The following is a 22333-nucleotide window of genomic DNA, read 5'->3' as shown; positions in this document are numbered from 1 at the left end:
GTTTAGGGGCAGGGGCAGTGTAGGGGGATAGAATGTACAGTATAAAAACCATTACGCCAATGGAAAGTCCCCACAATTCACAAAAACACAACGTGTGTGTGTATAGGGATGCCACAATTCTCAATATAATATTGAACTTGTCCGGTACCGCAATTACGGTTCAATACGCGCTTTTGCATTTAATTAATCATTTCTATTTCTCTCCGTTTATTTCAGCTCTGTTTGAGGATGCCTTTGAGTCTACACGCTGATATGAGCAAATATCCGATCATATGCACTGAAGTTTAGCCACGCTTGAAATGCTGGTGTCAGAGAGCTATACTGACGGAATACTAGTTCTTCACAATCACGAAAATGTATTATTTGCATGCATTTTAAAGCCTTGCTGGTTAAACATTTCATTCGCGTGCTTATGCACCATTTTACGCGCGCACTTACTGGAAAGTCTTACTGCGCTAATACTGTCAAATACACACAAGGTTAACAAATAAACACATTCGGTTATGTCTAAAGTGAAAGTAAAATCTGCGTGTATAAAACACTTTAATACAGTAGCTTTTAAGCAATGTATGTTGTATATTGAAGACTATGTACTTTTAATTTTAGCCTACATTTATTCATTCAATTTCATACTTAAATGCTGCTGTACATCTCTGAGCTGCCACTGTTAATCTTTATATATATTTATTTTATGCATTACACTAGGAATGTTTACAAAGGGTTTTTTAAGTAAAGTTTTAAGTTTAAGTAACTTTTTCCAAGTGTTTTAAGTAAAATAAAGAAAGAGTATTGCAATAAAAACATTTTCTCCTTAACCTCTTTCTGTTCCTGTCTCCTAGAATAGAATAGCAAAAAAACGAACTGAAATCGCTGGTAAAAACCGAGGTATGTATTAAACCATGGACTAACTGTATTGATGCATCCCTAATATATACGGAGGATAATTTTTATTAGAAATGAAAACATCATCATCTTGGCATCATTCAACAAGGCTCATGTGTTGGCAGATCTCCAGCCATCACTCACTCTGTGTAGCTCGGAGAGCTGCTGATGTCTAATCAGAGCCTCTTTACTGGGGAACTGTCTCCTGCACAGCAGACAGGCCAGTTTAGACCAGTCTGTCAGTCTCTCCTCTCGCTCTCCGCCCTCCTCCTCGCTGTCCGTCTCTCCGCTGTAGCCTGCTACCAGACCCTGAGGAGGACTCAGCTGAGAGAAACAATACATTTTTAAAACACTGCAGTGCCAATACTAGAAAATGTTTTAGTACACATACAAGATGCACAGAATGAAACTAGACCAAAAGAAACAAGTCAAAATACTAAATGAATTAATCCCAGAAAACCCAACATGCAATGTAATAAAACTAGGGGTGTCCATGGTTAACCGATTGACCGATTTTAACCGTTAAAATTTGCGTAACCGAGTGAAACATTTTGCTCGGTTAAGTGGCGTCAATGACGTGCCTTGAATTTAGTTGTAATATATGTTTGCACCCCTAGAGACTGCCAGAGCGCTCCCAGACATTTGTAATATCCACAAGAAGAAGTCATGACCAGCTTTCTAAGCGGGCAATGAAGCGGGCAAAGAAAGCGTGGGAGCACTTTAAAAATGAGAGTGACGGGGCAAAATGCAAGTATTGCAATGCAGTGCTTACCGCATTTTTCAGGCTATAAGTCGCTCCGGAGTATGAGTCGCATCAGTCAAAATATGCATCATGAAGAGGAAAATAACATACGTCGCACTGGACTAAAAGTTGCATTAGGGCAGAAGCAGAGCGCGAGCCGCGCGCGGTGTGCATAACGGAGCAGAAGAAAGAAAGTTTGAAGTGAGAAACTTGTGAATGACTAGAGAAAAGCAGACATTACTTTAACTGTAACGTTAATGAAGAAAACAAAAAAGCTAATCGCGGACTGAAAGCAAGATGGCCAGAGCTGAAGGTACAAGTCCACAGATGCTTGAACTCTCTGCCGGGAGAGGCTCAGCCGCGCGAGTCAAACGCTGTGTGAATCATTCTCGGCTGCATATTTTACTAACGTTGCATGCCCTAATCATATCTTAGCTATCAAAATCCAGTGTTCGGCACTGTGCGGACGTGAGTTTTTGTTGTAGATGTCTGTCTTTAAAAAAAAAAAAAAAAAAAAAAAAAAAAATTTGTGTATTGTGCTAATTAATTGAGATTTCTTACAGCTCTTACAGGTTTTTGGCCTTGTCTGTTCCGTTGCTTCTATTACTCTCCCCTTTTTTGTAAGTCGCTTTGGATAAAAGCGTCTGCTAAATGATTAAATGTAAATGTAAATGTAATCAGGCAGGCGCCCTCGCGGCCACTCGCATTGCTCGTGAACTGGAGCGCATCTCATCCTAATTTAATGAAACTCAGCGTACGCCTCGCAGACATGAAATAGATCTTAAGAAACTTGAAATGTCTTTTAACAATTTAAAACGAAAAGAAATAGGCTACTCTCTGATTATGTAATCCATGATGTGCATTTCTCTATATGGGCGCGTTCACTACCAAGATGGTGGTCGTCAAATTAATAAGCTAAAAATAACCCTGACGCACACTATGGTTAACCGAGTATTAACCGCTAAGGGCCTCGGTTAACGGTTAATGAAAAACTTGAAAACGTGCAGCCCTAAATAAAACAAAACAAAAACACAGAACTAAACACCATAAAATTGAAAGGTCTCGATATACTCGCCAAGCGAAATCGGACAACTGGTGTGACGACAATTCACAAAAAATCAAAACTTCCAAGCTCCAAAAGCTTATATGCTTTATTTTATATATCTAAGTTTTATATGATCAAGACAGGCAGAGCCATCCATGTTAGATATAGATCCGGGTTACTAAAGACCCCAATATGTAATGACTGGAAAACCATTCATACATTTAAGGGTTAAAACAATGTATTGTATATTAAGTGCTATATAAATAAACGTGTTTTAAATTGACTGGATAGTGCCGAATTTAAGAGCTGGTGCAAACATATCCACATCACTATGATCAGATGCTTTCTTAACTGCTGTTTTCTCACCCGTCATTTTTGTTGTGGATTTATTTTGTTATCAAGAAGAAAGCGCAGAGCACATATTTACATATTCATCTAAACATCACTCTCAGCAGTGTGGGCGGCGATGCATGTTCTCTAACAGTATTCCACTGCTCACCTTTATCAAACTTTTAACTTTTTCCCCCTTAAAGGGTTAGTTCACCCTAAAATGAAATCGATTCATGATTCGGATTGTCAATGTCATGTGATTTCATCAGTTTGACACACGATCCAAATCATGAATCTATAGGCTGATTCATAACTGTTTGAATCTTTATTTGAGGACTGAAAACAAACAAAGAGAAGACAATGCTGAATAAAGTCATAGTTTTTGTTATTTTTGAACCAAAATGTATTTTCGCTGCTTCTAGAGATTCTAATTAACTAACTGATGTCTCATATGGACTACTTTGATGATGTTTTATTCCCTTTCTGGACATGGACAGTATAGTGTGCATACACTTAGATACGCTCTCGGACTAAATATAAAATATCTTAAACTGTGTCTGAAGATGAACGGAGGTCTTACAGGTGTGGAACGACATTAGGGGAGTCATTAATGACATACATTTTTGGGTGAACTAACCCTTTAAGCGAAGACCGAAAAATAACTTTCCTATGAGTATATCGGGGCCTTAGGGTAACAAAACAAAAAACACACTTCTCTTTCTTCTGGATGTCTGATCTGTTCCATCAGAATCTGAGGTCTCTCCAGCAAGACACCCTGTGGGAAAATTTTACACCATCACTAAGACATGATGTGGCATTTTAACAGCAGGGCATTAGTCAGACGGTACAAACCCAACCTTCATCTCCAGGACGGCGTAACCCGCATCCGCGCTGGCAGATTCCCGCCTGTCATCTGGTCTACCCTGTGCCATCAATCGAGAGTTTGTGCTCAACGAGGAAGACGAGGACGACCGGCCATTATCCTTCTGCCTATTCAGACTTTTGGCCCACCGCTCCATGTCTTTGGCTATCTGAAGGAAGGGATAATCGATTTAAAAATCACGTCATCTCACCAAAACCTCACCCTCTAAAGCCCACAGTATCCTTCAGTTTTTACACTGCCAAGGCCTGTTGTTTCACAGTCGAAAAAGATCAGATGGCCAAGTTGACATGTGTTTTTAAGGCTGTGTGTTTCAGGTGAAACTGAAGTATAATTTTGAGTTTAAGATACATCAGTACACCTTAACATGCTAAATGATTCACATGCAGTGAGCATTTCTGACTTCTAACACATTTCATTCAAAGTCAGCATGAAATGGAAGACAAAATGAAATTGATTGGATGGTTGTGGTTTGCTATTGGTGGATCTATGCTAGTGACAGGTTGAACATTTTTTGATTTCATGGTGACTTAAGTAGTTTGAGGATGTACCTGCTGTGCCGTCTTATTCTTGGGCTTGTCCTTCTTGTCCTTGCTGCTGTTGGGAATTTCAGAGGACACTCCCGTGGCCGCAGGGTCTGTGGCGTCATCGGAGGTCTGTGATGAGGCAGGAACATACGTGCGGCTTTCTCCATCCCAGTACATGTACTGCTGCGTATGGGGATTATAATAGTACTAGAAGAGCATCACAAAACAAACAGAAAGCATTCTCAGTATCAGTATGTTTGTATAGAAGCTGTATTACGTTGCTTGGTCATCACTGACGGACTAGTCATCAAATAAAGACAAGTGCCAAGAACCGTACACAATTAAACTCACTTGAATCAGTCAGAAATCAATGGGGGCTTGGGGCAAAACTGTCACCAAACTGAACAAAGATGCTCATAATAGATAAAGGGGCATAATATTGTAACAATTGGCCTTATTGGTAGAAGTTACTTTCTTTAAAATGGGGTCAGATCAAACTGTGTGAGGTTTTGGAGTGTTTAAGAACGATGAATAAAACAACAGAAATAGGATGAAGAAATAAAGTGTCTTTGTATATACACCGGTGGACAACTACACATTGGGACTATCAACACATTGGGATTTATTTGGACTGTTTCGGGTATGGCGTTGAGGACTATGCTTTTAACAGACGGAAGTATCCTGGTTTTACTGTGTTATTTTATGTTCCCAGTGAATATTGTAAAGACACTTTATTTCATCATCTTATTTCTGTTGTTTGATCCAAAAAACACTCCAAAACCTCCCACAGATTGATCTGACCCCATTTTAAAGAAAGTAACTTCTACCCATAAGGCCGATTGTTACAATACGTCCCTGCACAATTAAAATATAAATCTATTATAACTGTTGTTATTAAACTGAAATGTGAAAATGAATGAAAAGTTTGGATTGGAGCAATACATTTCGATTTGCTCGGGTTCAGATTCATTTTAGTTTTTCTGCAGCGCTGAGCATTTTAAACAATCACGTTTCTGTTGAGCTTTTGAATTAAGATTAAACTCAAGTAACTCTATAGATTGATTAGCTGATCCATGCGTGTTTGATTAGGGTTAGAGTTAGAGGTCTTCAGGGGTCCACCGTGGAGTCCGACCCAAGACCTGAGCGGGTTAGGGTCCAAAGCTTTAACGAGTGCCTCGGACTCAGGTCGGGTCTGAAACTAGTAGCCTCGGGTCTTGAGTGATTTAAAATATATGTACCTTTACCGTACAGACCTGAAATACCCAAATACATTTTTTTTAATATGCCAACTTTTCAATATTCGTTCCAAGGTGTTTAACAAGATTTTATTATTTAAAGCAAATACATATTAAATAGTTCTATGACAACGCTATTATGGCCCTTCTTCTCGGTCAACATGCGCTTATATGTATATGACCAAATCCTCCAACACGTGCTTCTGTGTTCTGCAATCCCCAAGACTTTTATTACCTGTGAATTTGGGTCATAGTAGAGGCCTGTAAGAGGGTCATAATAATAGCCAGAGCTCTCATCGTAATGGTATGTGGACACGTCAGGATCCGCTGCAGGAAAGAGGAAATACAATTAATGCACCTTGTTTATATAAAACTAAAGATACATAGGAATTCTTTTGTCAGCTGAAGTAACTAAAAAAATACATTTTTGGTCAAATAAATATTAAAGTGCCCCTATTATGCATGTTTGAATTTTCCCTTGTCACGCAGTGTGTAATACCGCTGTTTGTGAATGTAAAAGGTCAACAAAGTTTCAAAGATCAAAATGCACAATAAATTGAATTATTGTCTACTAAAAGAACGAATCAATTTTGAACTGCCGAAATCAGCAATTCCAGTTTTACATACATAATTAACCTCCATAGACTCGTAACTAATTTGCATAATGCTAGCCTATGGTCTCTACTGGCAGCCCAAGAACAACGTATACTTTGACTTTCAAACACACAGCCGTTGTAGCTGAGACTGGAAGAGTTTGGTTCATGTTGTCGACATGTCAAAGCAAATCCTCTTTGCGTGCACTTCCAAAGGATGATGACTTGGGCTTGAACTGATTTGGTAAAACAAAACACCATTGTTATGGTTTGTATCACTGTGAATAAAACAGACTGGGCCATCTGAACAATCAGAGAAGAGTAGACCAATCACAACAGACTGGGTCATCTGACCAATCAGAGTAGAGTAGACCAATCACAACAGACTGGATCTGATGTAACTGAATTTTTTTTTATGATTTGGATGTATGTAAACCTATTGTAGGAGACAAAATTAGGAGGCTTTAAACTAACATAATATGAGCACTTTAATGTTTTGGTCAGTGTGCTTACGGTACTGCTGACACTCCAGGGCAGTTCCAGGTGTGGCAGGCTGGTTCGGGGTAGCAGGCTGAGGTTTCCCAATGATCTCCACCTGGACACAGACACAGATAGACAGACACAGACAGACACACAGACAGACACACAGACAGACACACAGACAGACACACAGACAGACAGAGACACACACAGTATAAAGACAGAAAATTAGTGCTTCGGAAATGTAAAAGATGGTTCACTGATTTTTGATAGTAACTGAAAATAAAATAACAAATGAACCGCAAAAACAGAAATCTACCTGACTGACATGTGTGGAGGTCGTTGTGGCGACAAGCTGGGCCTGGGATGCTGCGAGTGCCAGTATGGAGGTTGCACCTGTTTCTCCTGTGATTAAATACACATTTACACTTACTTCAGTAAAAGATTCAGGGGCTGGCAGCAGACGTAACGGAGCTGTAGTTATACCTGTAGAGGTAGTTCCTCCGTCAAGAGTGCCTAATGGAGTGTGGCTAGTCAGTCCCGCAGCTGCTAGCCTTTTAAAGGGTTGTGCCTCTGCACCGACGCCCTGTAAGGCCTCTTGTCCAAACACAGCTGATGCCCCCTGTGGGTGCACACTGAAATCACCACCAGCGGCTGCACCCGAGAGCTGCGCCGTCTGGAACCATAACCAGACATTTGTGAGAGGGAAAAAAAAAAATTCACATTGCAACACTGAATGCAAAAAAAACTAAATCAAATCTAAAAACAGACTAATTAAAGAGTTTTTAAATCAATGCATATGTTCTTTAGGAAAACCCTTGAAAGGGTTAGTATGACTGATGACCCAAAATTAATATTTACCAAAAACAGTTTGTAAACATTTATATTGCACATAAGGCAGTTTTTATATCAACTTGACAATTATGGTTTTACTCCAATTTGTTGGTGAAATATGCATTTTTAAATGACTGAAATAACCTGACAGATTTATTCAAGCATACATTAAATAACAATGAAAACGGGTTAAGTCAAAATATAATGAACAAGTAATTGTTCAAAATGCTCTTCTCTAAAGGAATTTTCAGTCCAAAACCTTGACAATTTTGGTAACTATAGTTTAAGGGGATCGTTCACCCCAAAGAAAAAAAAAAAGTGTCATTACTTATCCTTCATGTTGTTCCAAACCTCGAGTTTCTCACTCTAGAGTTTCTTACTTCTGCTGAACACAAAATTGGTTAGACAGTTGAGGATGGCCATTGACTTCTATAGTATTTTTTTCCTAGTATGGAAGTCAAAGGCTGCCCTCAACTGTCTAACCAATATTCTTCAAAATATTTTCTTTTGTGTTTCAAGAAACTCATTTATGGGTGAACTATCACTTTAAGTGGAATAACTGATATCAAATCAATCTGCTTTGCAACATGGCCACATTTACACCTTGGATGTACATTGATGATCACTAATTGAATTATTTCCAACATATTAGTCTTTATGCTGTGGTTACCTGAGTGACGGCCCACTGAGCTGCAGCTATAGCTGTACTCGCCACTGTCGCCACACTCACTCGACTCCCATCTGCCAGAAAAGCGTCGCTGAGAGATGGAGAGAGGGAGAACACTCACAAAACTGCATAACATACATGTACAGCATTATAGTAATAGAGATCTGTAAACATTCTCAAATGTGTGGCTCTGCTGCATTTTCCTTTTCCTGTTACACAAATATGGCATCAGTGTAACGCTGCAGGATTGCTATAGGCTTTAAGCACAGTTCACTTGTCGTCACATTATCGCATTATTGTCAACTTAACAATAATGTCAATATTTTCAACTATTTATTTAGAATTATATGATACCTCTATGTGCGTCGTCTTTTATTTTATTGTGTAAAATTATCTAAGAGACACGATCTGCACTGCCCGTGCTGCCATTATTAATATAATTTATCCACAAACCTTAAAGGGGGGGTGAAACACTCAGTTTCAGTCAGTGTCATGTCAATCTTGAGTACCTATAGAGTAGCATTGCATCCTGCATATCTCCGAAAAGTCTTTATTTTTTTTTTATAATTATATAAGAAAGATGCGCTGTTCCGAGTCTTTCCGAAAAAAGCCGAGCGGGTGGGGGCGTGTCATGTGAGCGGAGCTAAATAATGACGTGTGCAGCAGCGCGCTGCAGTGAGGAAAGTGAGTCGCTCTGCGAGGAAAGTGATTCGCTCTGTGAGGAAAGTGATTCGCCCGCCGCGTGAGGAAAGTGATTCGCTCTGTGAGGAAAGTGATTCGCTCTGTGAGGAAAGTGATTCGCTCTGTGAGGAAAGTGATTCGCTCAGTGAGGAAAGTGATTCGCCCGCCGCGGGAGGAAAGTGAGTCGCTCTGTGAGGAAAGTGATTCGCTCAGTGAGGAAAGTGATTCGCCCGCCGCGTGAGGAAAGTGAGTCGCTCTGTGAGGAAAGTGATTCGCTCAGTGAGGAAAGTGATTCGCCCGCCGCGTGAGGAAAGTGAGTCGCTCTGTGAGGAAAGTGATTCGCTCAGTGAGGAAAGTGATTCGCCTGCCGCGTGAGGAAAGTGAGTCGCTCTGTGAGGAAAGTGATTCGCCCGTCGCGTGAGGAAAGTGAGTCGCTCTGTGAGGAAAGTGATTCGCTCAGTGAGGAAAGTGATTCGCCCGCCGCGTGAGGAAAGTGAGTCGCTCTGTGAGGAAAGTGATTCGCTCAGTGAGGAAAGTGAGTCGCTCTGTGAGGAAAGTGATTCGCCCGTCGCGTGAGGAAAGTGCTAATACAGATCGACCGCCGGCCTATCAGTGGGTAAGTCAGTAGCTACTGGTTATATCACCTGTTTAGCATCCTACAAGCCAGCGCTTTGATGGGGGTAGCCTGTTGCTTTCGCTCTCTCCCTCGCTCTCTCTCACGTGCTTCCGGTAGAATTGTCCGTAAGGCCCATACAAGGAAATTCCGCCCCCACTAACGTCAATGGGGACGCATGATCTCAAAAAACTTGCCGAAACTTATGACTAACCGGAAGTAGTATTTTTGACAAAGAAATACTCCCTTCAAACGTCCACCTTAACTTTTGAAACTTTGTCTATGTTTAGTATAGGATTCCAAGTCTTTAACAGTGTAAAAAGATCAGTATGCATGAAACAGCATTTCACCCCCCCTTTAAATTGAATTAATTAAAATAGATTTTAGTTAAAAAAATTATATTTTATGATTTGTTTAATTCTGATGCTCTTTAATGTGATACAAATATATTGACAAAAGTATTGGGACACCCCTCCAAATCATTCAATCAATCCATTCACTTTAGTCTAGTAGCTAGCCCATAGAGCCACATTGTGAACCCAGAAATGTTGAGCACGCCAAAGTTTTATTGCAGACATGTGAAGTACGGGTCCCCAGCATACAGAAACTGCCAGATGCTACTTTGCATATGTTGAGCAATTTGCATTAGTAGCTTACTCATCAATTTTGACCACATATTTTGCACTGTATAGCCAATTTCTACAGTATGCGAGTTGTTTTAGAGGATGCCGATTTCATTTCTGGAATTTTCAGACTTCAAAATGGTAATTCTATAGCAAATTTGGAATTTTTTTGACTTTCTATTAATTTCAGACAAATGTTAGGTTATTTTCGTGGTAAACACAATCTTACATTTCAGAATCACAACAGCTCTTGCTCTTTGACGTGAATGTTGATAACTTAAATTTGCTTACATTTCTTGAGGTCTGGTAATTTTTCATGCAAATAAGCTGTTGTAGTTGTAATAAGTATGTTGTAATGTAAGGAAGCAAAGTCTAGCTGTAGTTTTCTAGAAATACACCTTGCAGATATATTTATTCTTATATTGCCTTAATATTCGTACATAAGTCCATCAAGGGATTTAATGTTGACATATCTTATGGTTTCACATTAAGATAAAAGGTAGACAGAGTTATAATGACAATATTGTCCAATACATTGTGCATTTTTAGTCAGACCCATTTTGTGGGGGAATCTGGTGTATTAAAATTTCAGATTCTTCTTTAAAAATTCAGACTACTTGGGGTTTTGATAAGGAAAGGATTAAAAAGAGTCGATATGCAGTGTTATTGCTGCTTTCTTAAGTTGTTGTGGAGGATTTTGTAATCATACTTCCATGACCACAGGTTTATAAAATCAAGCACTAGGCATGAAGACGCTTCTACAAACATTTGTGAAAGAATGGATCGCTCTCAGGCAGTGTTGTAGTCGACACCAGCTCATTCGAGTCCGAGTCGAGACCGAGTTCAGAGAGGGTTGAGTCTGAGTCGAGACTGAGGCAAGAGTAAATCCACAAACAACAGTAGAACTTTATTTGATTAAGTTTTTAGTTACGGAGGGCGAGTGATTGTAGAAAAATTGCTGGCTTTTTAAAGCAATCTGAATGGGCCGGAGGGAGAGAGAGGGCGACGGCCTCCTGTCAGACATTTTTTGGGGGATCTGTCATCGTATCTGTATTCATTTTTAATTAAACAAGAATAGTTTTTTCTCTGTGACATTTTTGGCCTACTTTGTAAACAGTAAATATATGTTGAGACAAATAATGTAGCCATGTGACTTTCTGGAAAGCGGGATCAATACAGGTTATTGGGAACGACAGCAACTCAGCCATGAAGTCAGCAACTTTCTGCAGAGTCAATAGCTACAGACCTCTAAACTTCATGTGGCCTTCAGATTAGCTCAAGAACAGTGCTTAGAGACCTTCATGGAATGGGTTTGCCAAGCAGCTGCTAACTGTGGCATTGATTTAGTATCGGTATAGAGGTATTTTAGTCTGGTATGGAAGTCATAATTTTGGTATTGTGACAACAGTAACACATACAGTGTGGCTTGCACGCTCCCCATTAAAAATCAAATATGCACTCTGAAAATTGACAGTTTTTCTTTGTTTCACAATACTCATGATAGTAAACTGAGGTTGGTGTCTTTAAAATAAGTATCTGTGCTGAATTTTACATAAATAAATCTCAAGAATCTCATAATATGGGCACAGCCATTGAAAGTTTCTTTACGCCCCTATTTGAAGCTTTCGCTATTCGAACACTGAAGTGTGTTAAAGGCCTACTAGAAAAGTACAAACCCATGCCGTTTGGAGCCCTTGGCAAACTCTACAGAGATGAGCTTGCCGTCGATAGAGAGAGGAGGCTGCAGGGACTGGAGGATCTGAAGCAGCTGTGAAGCTTCCTAAAACATGATACAATACCAGTTTGTGTTAGTCTTACACATATGCGTTGTAGCCACAACTTCCCAACAAAACAAGCAGATGCCATTTGAAAGTAGAGTCACTGTCTTACCACGATAGTAGTGAGCTGCAGGAAAGCAAACCCTCGGTTGAGCTGTGTCTGTTTGTCTTTGATGAGCCGAACATTCGAAGAGGAGAGAGTAGCAAACGGGGCCAAAGCGGACAAAATGGCCTCTAGTGTCGTATGGGGTCCCAGATTCCGCAGTATCAGAGCTGAAGAGATGTGAACACAGATATAAACAATGTCTTACCCAAAAGGAAAAGTGTTTTGCGTGTACGACTTACTGTCATTGGCCACCTCGCCAGCCTGGGTCGTGGAACTTAGGTTGAGAATTGGAGATGCTGTCTGGTATATGATGGGAAGGGGCAGTAAACCCTGAGCTGAGTCTTTTAACTGACCCAGAGGTAAACTCTTTGGCACCAGAGGCAGTTTTTTTAGCTCTGCCTCTGAAAAAAAGCACAATAATGTACATTAATATTCATGTTTTTACCAATTAGACTGAGAAAGGGAACTGCAATTTCAATTCACACCTGATTTTGGAACTCCACATTTGAAACACTTTTCTCTTCGTTTGAAGTTCTGCACTCCACACTGCCAATCAACAAGAAGGAACATTTTTTTATTACATCACCATTATTTGGATGTTTTTCCAAATTATCTATATAATAATCTAATATAATAAAGGTAAAAGTGAAAGTGAACCTTCACAAGACTTAGATTAAATTGCTTGATTCATATGGATTACTTTTATTTTCTATTGACGCGTCAGAGTTTTGGTTGTCCAAACTTAGGTTTGGAAGGACATGATGTAAATGGCAGAAATTTAAGGGGACTGTTCATTCTAAAACGAAAATTAGCCCATAAGGTTTACTTTATTACTTTTGAGTGCCTGCAGAGCAGTTAGGAGAGGTGGAGGTGTTTCTGCTCTCTTTAAAGAGGTCTATCAGTATAAGCAAGTATCATTTGGTGACTATTTGTCTCTCAAATATCTGGGTATGGTGTTAAAAGGTGCTCCACGCATCCTGCTTATCATTATTTACAGGCCTTTTTTTTTTTTTAAAGAACTGTTATCAACAATTTCCTCAGAGTTTGACTGTTTTGCTATTGCTGGGGATTTTAACATTCACATAGACAATGCTGAATCCAGTACAACAAGAGAGCTCATGACTGTTCTTAACACTTATGATTTGACACACCATGTACATGGACCCAGACACAATCATGGACACACTCTAGATTTAGATCAGTAAGGATCTTAACATCGACTGTTATTAAGGATGTGGCACTCAGATCATTTCCTTATTTTCTTTGATAGATCAGTCTCTCCTGCCATTGAAGCTAGATCCGTCTCTGTCAAAAAGAGATGCTTAAATGAGAACACTAATGTGCTGTTTATGAAGGCTTTATCTCTAACACCAAGCATATCTGCAGACTCTGTTGATTTTCTCCTTGACTCTTTTAACTCAAAAGTTAAGAGTGTAATTGATGATATTGCTCCTCTGAAAGTCAGGAAAAAGAGTGGCAAACAAATAGCACCTTGGAGAAACTAAACAGGAGTGCAAATAATGAATAGACAATGCTGGAAATCTGAACGCATGTGGTGGAAGACAAAACTTGTAGTCCATTATAACGTCTATAGGGACAGCCTTCATGCTTTCATTGTGGAACTAGGCAAAGCTAGACAGACTTCTGCACAGAAGTACAGAAACATAAACAACACGCTTTTTGCTACTGTTGAGAGACTAACAAAACTAAACTCCTCACTTCTCTATGGGAATTTTCCAAACTCACTTAAAACCGCAGTAGTTAAGCCTCTTCTGAAAGAGAGAGATCTGGATAACTCCATTTTGAGCATCTGCGGACCAATATCAAATATCCCCTTCATAGGCAAGATCATTAAAAAAAAAGTTGTTTTTAATCAACTGAACAAATTCTTAAACTCCAACAGACACTTTGAACATTTTCAATCTGGTTTCCGACTGCATTACAGCACAGAAATGGTGCTCATAAAGATTATAAATTATATAAATACTTAAATAAATGCTTAAATACTGATACAGGCAAAACATCAATTCTGGTTCTACTCGACCTCAGTGCTGCATTCGACACTGTTGACCACAACATACTTCCAGACAGGCTGGAAAACTGGGTCTGGCTTTCTGGGATGGTCCTCAAAGGGCCCAGGTCATACTTAGAAGGGAGAGGTTATTGTGTGAGTATAGAGTATAGGTTACATAGGATCGATTTTAAAGTACTATTACTTGTTTATAAATTACTCACTGACCTAGGACCTCAATACATCGCAGATATGCTGATTAAATACAAACCGACAGATCACTCAGATCAGCAGGATCAAATCAGTTAACTTAGAAATACCAAGAGTTCACTCAAAGCAAAGAGAGTCTGCGTTTAGCTATTATGCCAGCCGCAGTTGGAACCAGCTTCCAGAACAGATCAGATGTGCTCCAACAGTAGCCACATTCAAATCCAGACTCATAACACATCTGTTCAGCTGTGCATTTACTGAATGAGCTCTGAGCCACTGTACGTCCGACTGATTTCACCTTATCTTATCTATGCATCATCTTTTTATTCTTTTTATAACTTTTAGTTTACCTTTTTTCTTATCTTTGGTTATTGTTATTTTTTGTTATTGTTCATTTGAGTTAAATATGAGTGAAAACTGAGTTTGAAGGAAATAGTAAGTTTGACAATAAGGTTTGAGTATGTGTAAATCTGTGGAAAGGTATGAGTGAAAATAGGTTTAACAAGAAGGTTCCTGAGTAAAAATCAAAGAATAGTAATTGAAATGGATGTTATGATTGAGTTTGAGAAAGAAATTAATAAGAGGTGATCTAATCAAGATGGTACATGTATGCAGACTGTAAACTGAAGGATGTTATATAGAGACTGAATCTTATTGGATATCATTATGTCTTTTTATTTTGTTGTTGTTTATTTTTATCTCAGACCATTATTGTTTATTTGACCATTTTATTTTATTTTTATTTCTCTTTACAACTGTTTTAATTATCCTTGTTTTTATTTTTAATTCTTACACATGGTATTCTTTTTTCTCATGCATGTTACCACTATTTTAATTAGTTTCTGTGTAAAGCCTTTTAAATTGCCGTTGGGTATGACATGTTCTATACAAACCCTGGTGCTGTTCTAATGCCGAATGCCATTCTTTTTCAGACGACAAAAGGAAGATTTTTCAAAAAAATGTATCGCTCCTCCATATAATGGCAGTGAATAGCGACCAGCATTACGTTTTTTTAAAAAGACGCAAAAGTATCACAGAATGATCCAGTTTAACACGTTGTACAGGTAAGGTACAGTTGTACTTCTAAAAAAAATAGCATATTTAATCCGACCAATAAAAGAAAAGTGTTTTTAATACAAAAAAGTCAACCTTCAAATAATTATGTTCAGTTATGCACTCAATACTTGGTCGGGAATCCTTTTGCAGAAATGACTGCTTCAATGCGGCGTGGCATGGAGGCGATCAGCCTGTGGCACTGCTGAGGTGTTATGGAGGCCCAGGATGCTTCGATAGCGGCCTTAAGCTCATCCAGAGTGTTGGGTCTTGCGTCTCTCAACTTTCTCTTCACAATATCCCACAGATTCTCTATGGGGTTCAGGTCAGGAGAGTTGGCAGGCCAATTGAGCACAGTTATACCATGGTCAGTAAAAAATTTACCAGTGGTTTTGGCACTGTGAGCAGGTGCCAGGTCGTGCTGAATAACCAAATCTTCTTCTCCATAAAGCTTTTCAGCAGATGGAAGCATGAAGTGCTCCAAAATCTCCTGATAGCGAGCTGCATTGACCCTGCCCTTGATAAAACACAGTGGACCAACACCAGCAGCTGACACAGCACCCCAGACCAGCACTGACTGTGGGTACTTGACACTGGACTTCAGGCATTTTGGCATTTCCTTCTCCCCAGTCTTCCTCCAGACTCTGGCACCTTGATTTCCGAATGACATGCAAAATTTGAACAACAGTCCAGTGCTGCTTCTCTGTAGCCCAGGTCAGGCGCTTCTGCCGCTGTTTCTAGTTCAAAAGTGGCTTGACCTGGGGAATGCGGCACCTGTAGCCCATTTCCTGCACACACCTGTGCACGGTGGCTCTGGATATTTCTACTCCAGACTCAGTCCACTGCTTCCCCAGGTCCCCCAAGGTCTGGAATCGGTCCTTCTCCACAATCTTCCTCAGGGTCCGGTCACCTCTTCTCGTTGTGTAGCGTTTTTTGCCACACTTTTTCCTTCCCACAGACTTCCCACTGAGGTGCCTTGATACAGCACTCTGGGAACAGCCTATTCGTTCAGAGATTTCTTTTTGTGTCTTCCCCTCTCGCTTGAGGGTGTCAATGATGGCCTTCTGGACAGCAGTCGGGTCGGCAGTCTTACCCATGATTGCGGTTTTGAGTAATGAACCAGGCTGGGAGTTTTTAAAAGCCTCAGGAATCTTTTGCAGGTGTTTAGAGTTAATTAGTTGATTCAGATGATTAGGTTAATAGCTCGTTTAGAGAACCTTTTCATGATATGCAAATTTTTTTAGATTTTCATGAGCTGTATGCCAAAATCATCAGTATTAAAACAATAAAAGACCTGAAATATTTCAGTTGGTGTGCAATGAATCTAAAATATATGAAATATATGTTTAATTTTTATCATAACATTATGGAAAATAATGAACTATCACAATATGCTAATTTTTTGAGAAGGAGCTGCAAGTGTTCTAGGGCATATTTTAAAGTGTATATGATAGGGTTTTGTGAAAAACGAATAGAAATTTAATGTATTATTTAATGAAAATCCTGATCTTTTCCATTGATCTGTGCACAACTACACATCCATGAGACTCAAGATTAACAAAAACACGACATAAAATACAATTCATGAACTTCCTTCTCTGAGGTTAATATCTGTTGTGTTCATCTAAATAAAAAGTTCTTGCCAACTATTATTCTGACAGTTATCCAGTGTTGGGGAGTAGTGACACTACAAGTAGCGACACTACCAACTTAACTACATTTGTCAGTAGCTTGACAGTAGCTCAGTTGTAGTGTAACAGTGTAGCTTTTCCAGTAGCAAATCATCTTTTTCCAGATTGTAGCGGTGTAGTGTGACCAAAAGCTATATTGCGTTTTGACGAGTCTACAATCAAAGCGTTCTTATTAGATCACAAACTGAAATTGTGAATTACCGGCATCTTTTGTTTCATCACACGTTACGGCTTTACGATTCACTGAGAAGAGATCGCCTGATGATTATGTAAAGGATGCGTACAGGAGTGGGTTGATATTTCAAATGAATCCACAAATTTACGCAAACGCTGTTAAAGCGCTGTCTGTGTCAAAAACTTACAGCACACACAAGTGAATTACAGCACACTTATCACACTGCAAAGGCGGAGATCTAATTTAATTGTGATATAGCGAGATATAGGCTAAATTTGAGTATTGTGTGTATATTTGGATAGTTTATAAAATAAAAAAATACTGTGAAAACATAACTGTATTACATGTTGTTGTTTTAAAACCCAAAGCCTAATTACTTAACTAATTACTTAATTAATGAAGAATAACATTCTTCATTAATAAGTATTACATTATTTGTAACATACAGTACAATGTCATTGTAAAAAAAAAGTAGTTTCAATGGAGCTAGCTACTTTAATTTTAATAGTAACTTGTAGTGCACCTCACTACTTTTTCAGAAGGTTTGCTTGACTGGATCTTAACTACTTTTACTTATTAGTAGCTAGTAGATGGTCAAACTACAGTCTGAGAGTAGCTTCCCAAACACTGCTGTCATCAGACAACTGGTCTTAAGTTCCGGCTAGGTCAGGATTTTTGTTAAATAAGAAGAGGAGCGGGACATTTTTTTGACAATTGTCCTTTTGTCCGAAAAAAAAAAGAAAGGGCATATGGCATTAGAACAACACCAGTGTGAGTAAATGATGACTTAATTTGCATTTTAAGATGAGCTATGCCTTTATGGCACAATCATTCAAGTATTAAATATTACTTAGAATTAATTTAACATAACTCTTTATTAATTGAAAAAGAACATTAAGAAAGTTACCTTATTACAGAGCCAGTCTTCATTAGCACGGGGCTTTGGGTCGCTGTAGTGCATAGATACTCGCTGTCCCAAAATAGTGAGCACTCTCTGAAAGTGAGACACAGAGGAAGAGAGGGGACAAAAGAATAAATATCATTTTCAGGGTGGAATTGTTACACTTGAGACCTCATCTCACACAAGAGGGGAGGAGAAGACTGGATAAAAGAGAGAGAGGAAGACAGATATCACCATCAGCTTGAGAGGACTCAGAAAGATGCGCCGGCCTGCGTGTGAGAGAGCGTGTGCGGACACCCTCTCTGGCCAGAAGCCTCAACCTCCCCCATTCAGGGGAAAAAAAAAGTCACGCTCACTCCTGCCCACCCACATTAAGCCACAAATAAAACATCCAAACAGAAGTTTCACAAAAGCAAAATTCATACAGCGATGACAATATACATTGAAAAAAGGTTTGATCATATTACTGTACCTGAGCCAAAAATAAATCCTCCGGAACCTCAATGCTTAAAAATAAACGCGGACAACTTCCCTCATTCGAGTTACTGCCATTAAGAAAACATCCTTAACGTAACTGAATACTTAAAGAAATCCAACCACTATCCAATTACCCAATTTTGAGCACTTCAGAGGCCTGATAAATACAAACATGACTCCATGCTTGTGTACACAAAAACAGTTATGTCTTGATATGCTGTTGATAACAGACTGTTTCAAGTCTATCTGTTATGGCACCCCTTCGTACCCACAAATAACATTTTCTAAAGTTAACCTTTTTAAAATAAAGATCTAGGCTAGTAATGGACCACCCAGTCTATTCATGAATCATCTGCTGCAGGCAAAAATGGCAAACAACTGGCTGAAATCACCAATTTCCAGTCTCACTGGCTGGCTGCTACCTAAATACCAGAAATCAGGGTGCACAACATGAAAAAAAGTGTGGTTTACCAGATATTGGGCTGCTACGGCACATTTAAATGAAGAACAAAACAGTAATTTTGCCCAAATCTGCAAGGCTCGTGGCAATAAATTAGCAGCACATGGTTTATTTAACTTTTGTAATGTGAAATAGGTAGTTATTAATTCACTTTTGACACTGCGTCGTGGTCTTGACACTATGGGAATGCCTTCAGTCTGGACCGGTGTCTGAAACGTGTGAAACCATGCCAATGTTATTGGACACGGCAATCAAATGACATCACTGGTGCACCGGCATGACTACAAAAGGGCACCTGTATTTAAAGTCATCAGTTTTGTTGTGCTCAGTAAGCTGCTTTGTTTGGGAGTGTGAGAAAGGGAAACAGTTTTGTGCACGTATCCTCAATTTGATACTGGTGATGACACGCAAATGCTGCGTTATCTGTTTAGGAGTGGAGCACACTCTGTTCAGTTCTCGAGGGGGTTCTGCTGCTCTTGTCTGGTTCTCTTTGCGTGGAATGGGGGCCAGGCATCTGCGCTTCATGTTATGGACTGTTTCTACCTGATCTCCATACTAAGATGTTCGAAATCATGGGGATTCACAGTCACCTCTGTTGCGTACGGATACAAGAAGCCCCAAGTTGAAGAGGTGTTTGCAGGCTCTCTCTCTCATCTTCCCTGAAGGTCTTGCCCTCTAGGCCAGTATTTCTAGAACCTGGACCTGCAGGACCCCCAAACACTGATCTCAAAATTTGCTCTCTGACAAACCAATTTCAGGTCCTGGAGTTACTTCTAATGAGCTGATGAGATGAATCAGGTGTGTTTAACTAGGGAGCCAAAGAAAATGTGCAGTGTTGAGGGTCCTTCAGGAGCAGGGTTTAGAAACATTGCTCTAAGCCTTTCCGGATTTGCTAAGTCCTACGCAGTAGCAGGTCAGGCCAGTGGAGGGACCTGGCCGACCTTCTGAAGGATCTAGACTAAGGAATCTGGTCAGAGACAGCCCTGGAGCACTGCAGAGCCACAGATCTCACCCTCCATGCCACCAAGCAGATGGCCTGTGCCATCGGCCATTCTAAGGCTGCGATGGTTTCCAAAGAGAGGCATCTGTGGTTAAACATGTCAGGGATACAGGGAAGGGAGAAACCCTTTCTCCTCAACACCCCAGTCTCAGTCTCACCCTGGTCTACTTTGCAGAAGGGTGGCTAGCACACTTCTCTAGAGGACCTGTTTAAATTGACTCGTCTCCCTGGTGGATCAGTGGAAATAGTCTTTCAGTTGCTTCCTGGTGACACCTGGGGAAGGGCAGTTGACAGAAGAAGTTGGGCTCTGTCTGTCTCCCCCTGCAGCTTTAACTCAGAGGCAGTAGTGTAGATAAGATATGACGGCACATTTTCCCGGAGGTCCAACCGAAGTTCTCAGCTAGAGCTCCTGAAAGTACTTTTGCTATTCTTCTCCAAGGATGACTGAGGGTTGAGCTGGAAGTTTATAGAGCAGATGGTTTGAACACTTTGAGTCTGGATGCTAAATACATAATCCCCTTGGTTCGGTTCCTTTTAAAAGAGCTTTAAAAATTGGGAATGGCTAATATGGTGGAACAGTAGTCTGCTCTCCTTAAGAGTGGGGGACACAGCTGAAGCTGCAGCCTCTCTATTCAGCTCTTCCCATAGGGGTCCTGGTAAGAAGATTACCTACTCAACTTAAAGCTCTTGGAAGCCATCTTGTTTGGCAACACTAGGTTCAGACCCTGGGTTGGGCTATGCTTGGTTCAATGTCAAGTCAAGACACCTTCATTTATATAACGCTTTTTACAATATAGATTTTTTCAAAGCAGCTTTACAGATCTAATAGGAAATTAATGGAAGAGAGATTGTTTTAAAGTGAGATTGTTTTTGATCAATGCAGTTTATTCAAAGAACAAGCATTTGTTTAGTATGGCCTCGTGGGTATTTGGGTTCCCATAGCATCAACACAACTGACACAGCGTCGCGTTAGCTCAAACGGGAACGTCTTAGGGTTACGTATGTAAGCCAGTTCCCCCGAGAAGGGAACAAGATGCTAGGTCGCGTTGCCGTACTTCAGCCATGCCAGTACATTTTCAGAAAACTGACAATCAGACAACTCTAAGTTGATGACATTTAATGAAGGCACTTTTATGCTTACGCACCACTATTTGGATCAGTTTTTTTTTCCACATGGTCTATTTTGGTATCATCAATATGAAAAACAAAATAGTGCTTATTTTCTTCCTGTGTTTTTCTTGATCAGAATAAGCTGCAGTGTGCACCAGAATTTATTCTGATGTGCTCTAATGTTTCAGCAAGGCTTACTTCAGGAACATTGGGGGCGAGAGACCCTGTAAAAAAAACCTTGTTCAGACTATCAGTCCAAATCCGATTTGTGCATATCCGATTGAAATCCGATCAGATTTAGCAAGTGTGAACAGCAAAAATAAATAAATAAAATAAATTTCACAAATTTGATTTTAACAAATCGTTTTTGAGCTACATTCATATGTGGTTTGAAATCCTATTCAAATCTCCTTTCTGGAAATCCATTACAGTCTGATGGCTCTGATCGAATTTCATGGGGTTTAGGTGACTCACAGCATATAAAACTTCAGACGTTGTTACAGGAAGCTGAAAGGTTGCTGCAGAAACAAGATTGTGTTGTTGCAAAATACCGGACGAGCAGAAAATGACAATATAGGAGACATGTTTTGAACTCAGTGGACAGCACAGAATAAAGCCACACATACCAGCCTCCTACGTTTCTGCCACTGTCTCAGAGGACGCAGTAGTCCAGCATGGCAGCTACACATTGTCATGATGTAAATAAGACAACATCTGTATTGTAAGACCCTCCATGTTGCTGCTGTTGTTGTTGTTGTTTTTGGCGTATACCTACCAAAGGCAACGTCATTGCCATTGAAACCAATGCAGATATTGCAGAAAAAGAAAGAGTGGCATGGGACACACAAATCACATCTGAACAGTTGGAATACACAATGTGGACAGGCAATCATTTAGATCAGATTCCAATCGGATACACAAATAATCGGATTTGGACTGACGGTGTGAACATAGCCTCAGTGTACCGCAAGTTTCTCTGATTAAATAGGTCCCTCACAGTGTCACATTAGTAACTTCTTCCTATCTTTCATGTAAACTAATATACAGTATACAGGTCAGTCAGCTAATCTATAAATTCACTGGTAATAATTTAAAGATACATTAGAGGAACATTGGGCTCAAATGCTCATGCTCTCTGAAACCATCGAGTGATTATGACACTTTCAAAGCCTTGAGGATTCAACTACAGAGACACAAAAAATAGGGCAGGTCTCACACTAGGATTTTAT

At 39.8% G+C, this 22333-nt stretch overlaps 1 protein-coding gene across 4 annotated transcripts in view; it reads right to left on the bottom strand.

The window, feature by feature from the left end:
• rbm10 (RNA binding motif protein 10) overlaps positions 1–22333 on the bottom strand; it is a 43409-nt gene that overhangs the window by 1799 nt on the left and 19277 nt on the right. For 3 of the 4 annotated variants that reach the window (XM_067446830.1, XM_067446829.1, XM_067446832.1), the window contains exons 7-20: positions 18064–18150; positions 12502–12562; positions 12256–12417; positions 12023–12183; positions 11809–11912; positions 8219–8306; positions 7201–7390; positions 7034–7119; positions 6748–6829; positions 5877–5968; positions 4431–4613; positions 3857–4030; positions 3712–3774; positions 1027–1206 (exon numbers count right to left, since the gene is read on the bottom strand). In XM_067446830.1, the coding sequence (XP_067302931.1) occupies positions 1027–1206; positions 3712–3774; positions 3857–4030; positions 4431–4613; positions 5877–5968; positions 6748–6829; positions 7034–7119; positions 7201–7390; positions 8219–8306; positions 11809–11912; positions 12023–12183; positions 12256–12417; positions 12502–12562; positions 18064–18150 (1713 nt within the window). The remainder of the gene's footprint in view (positions 1–1026; positions 1207–3711; positions 3775–3856; positions 4031–4430; positions 4614–5876; positions 5969–6747; positions 6830–7033; positions 7120–7200; positions 7391–8218; positions 8307–11808; positions 11913–12022; positions 12184–12255; positions 12418–12501; positions 12563–18063; positions 18151–22333) is intronic. The other variant, XM_067446831.1, reaches the window with a different exon arrangement.

This window comes from Pseudorasbora parva, chromosome 6 (genome assembly GCF_024679245.1).
Source record: "Pseudorasbora parva isolate DD20220531a chromosome 6, ASM2467924v1, whole genome shotgun sequence".
In the NCBI taxonomy this organism is placed as follows: Eukaryota; Metazoa; Chordata; class Actinopteri; order Cypriniformes; family Gobionidae; genus Pseudorasbora; species Pseudorasbora parva.
This window is presented reverse-complemented; position numbering and strand designations above follow the sequence as displayed.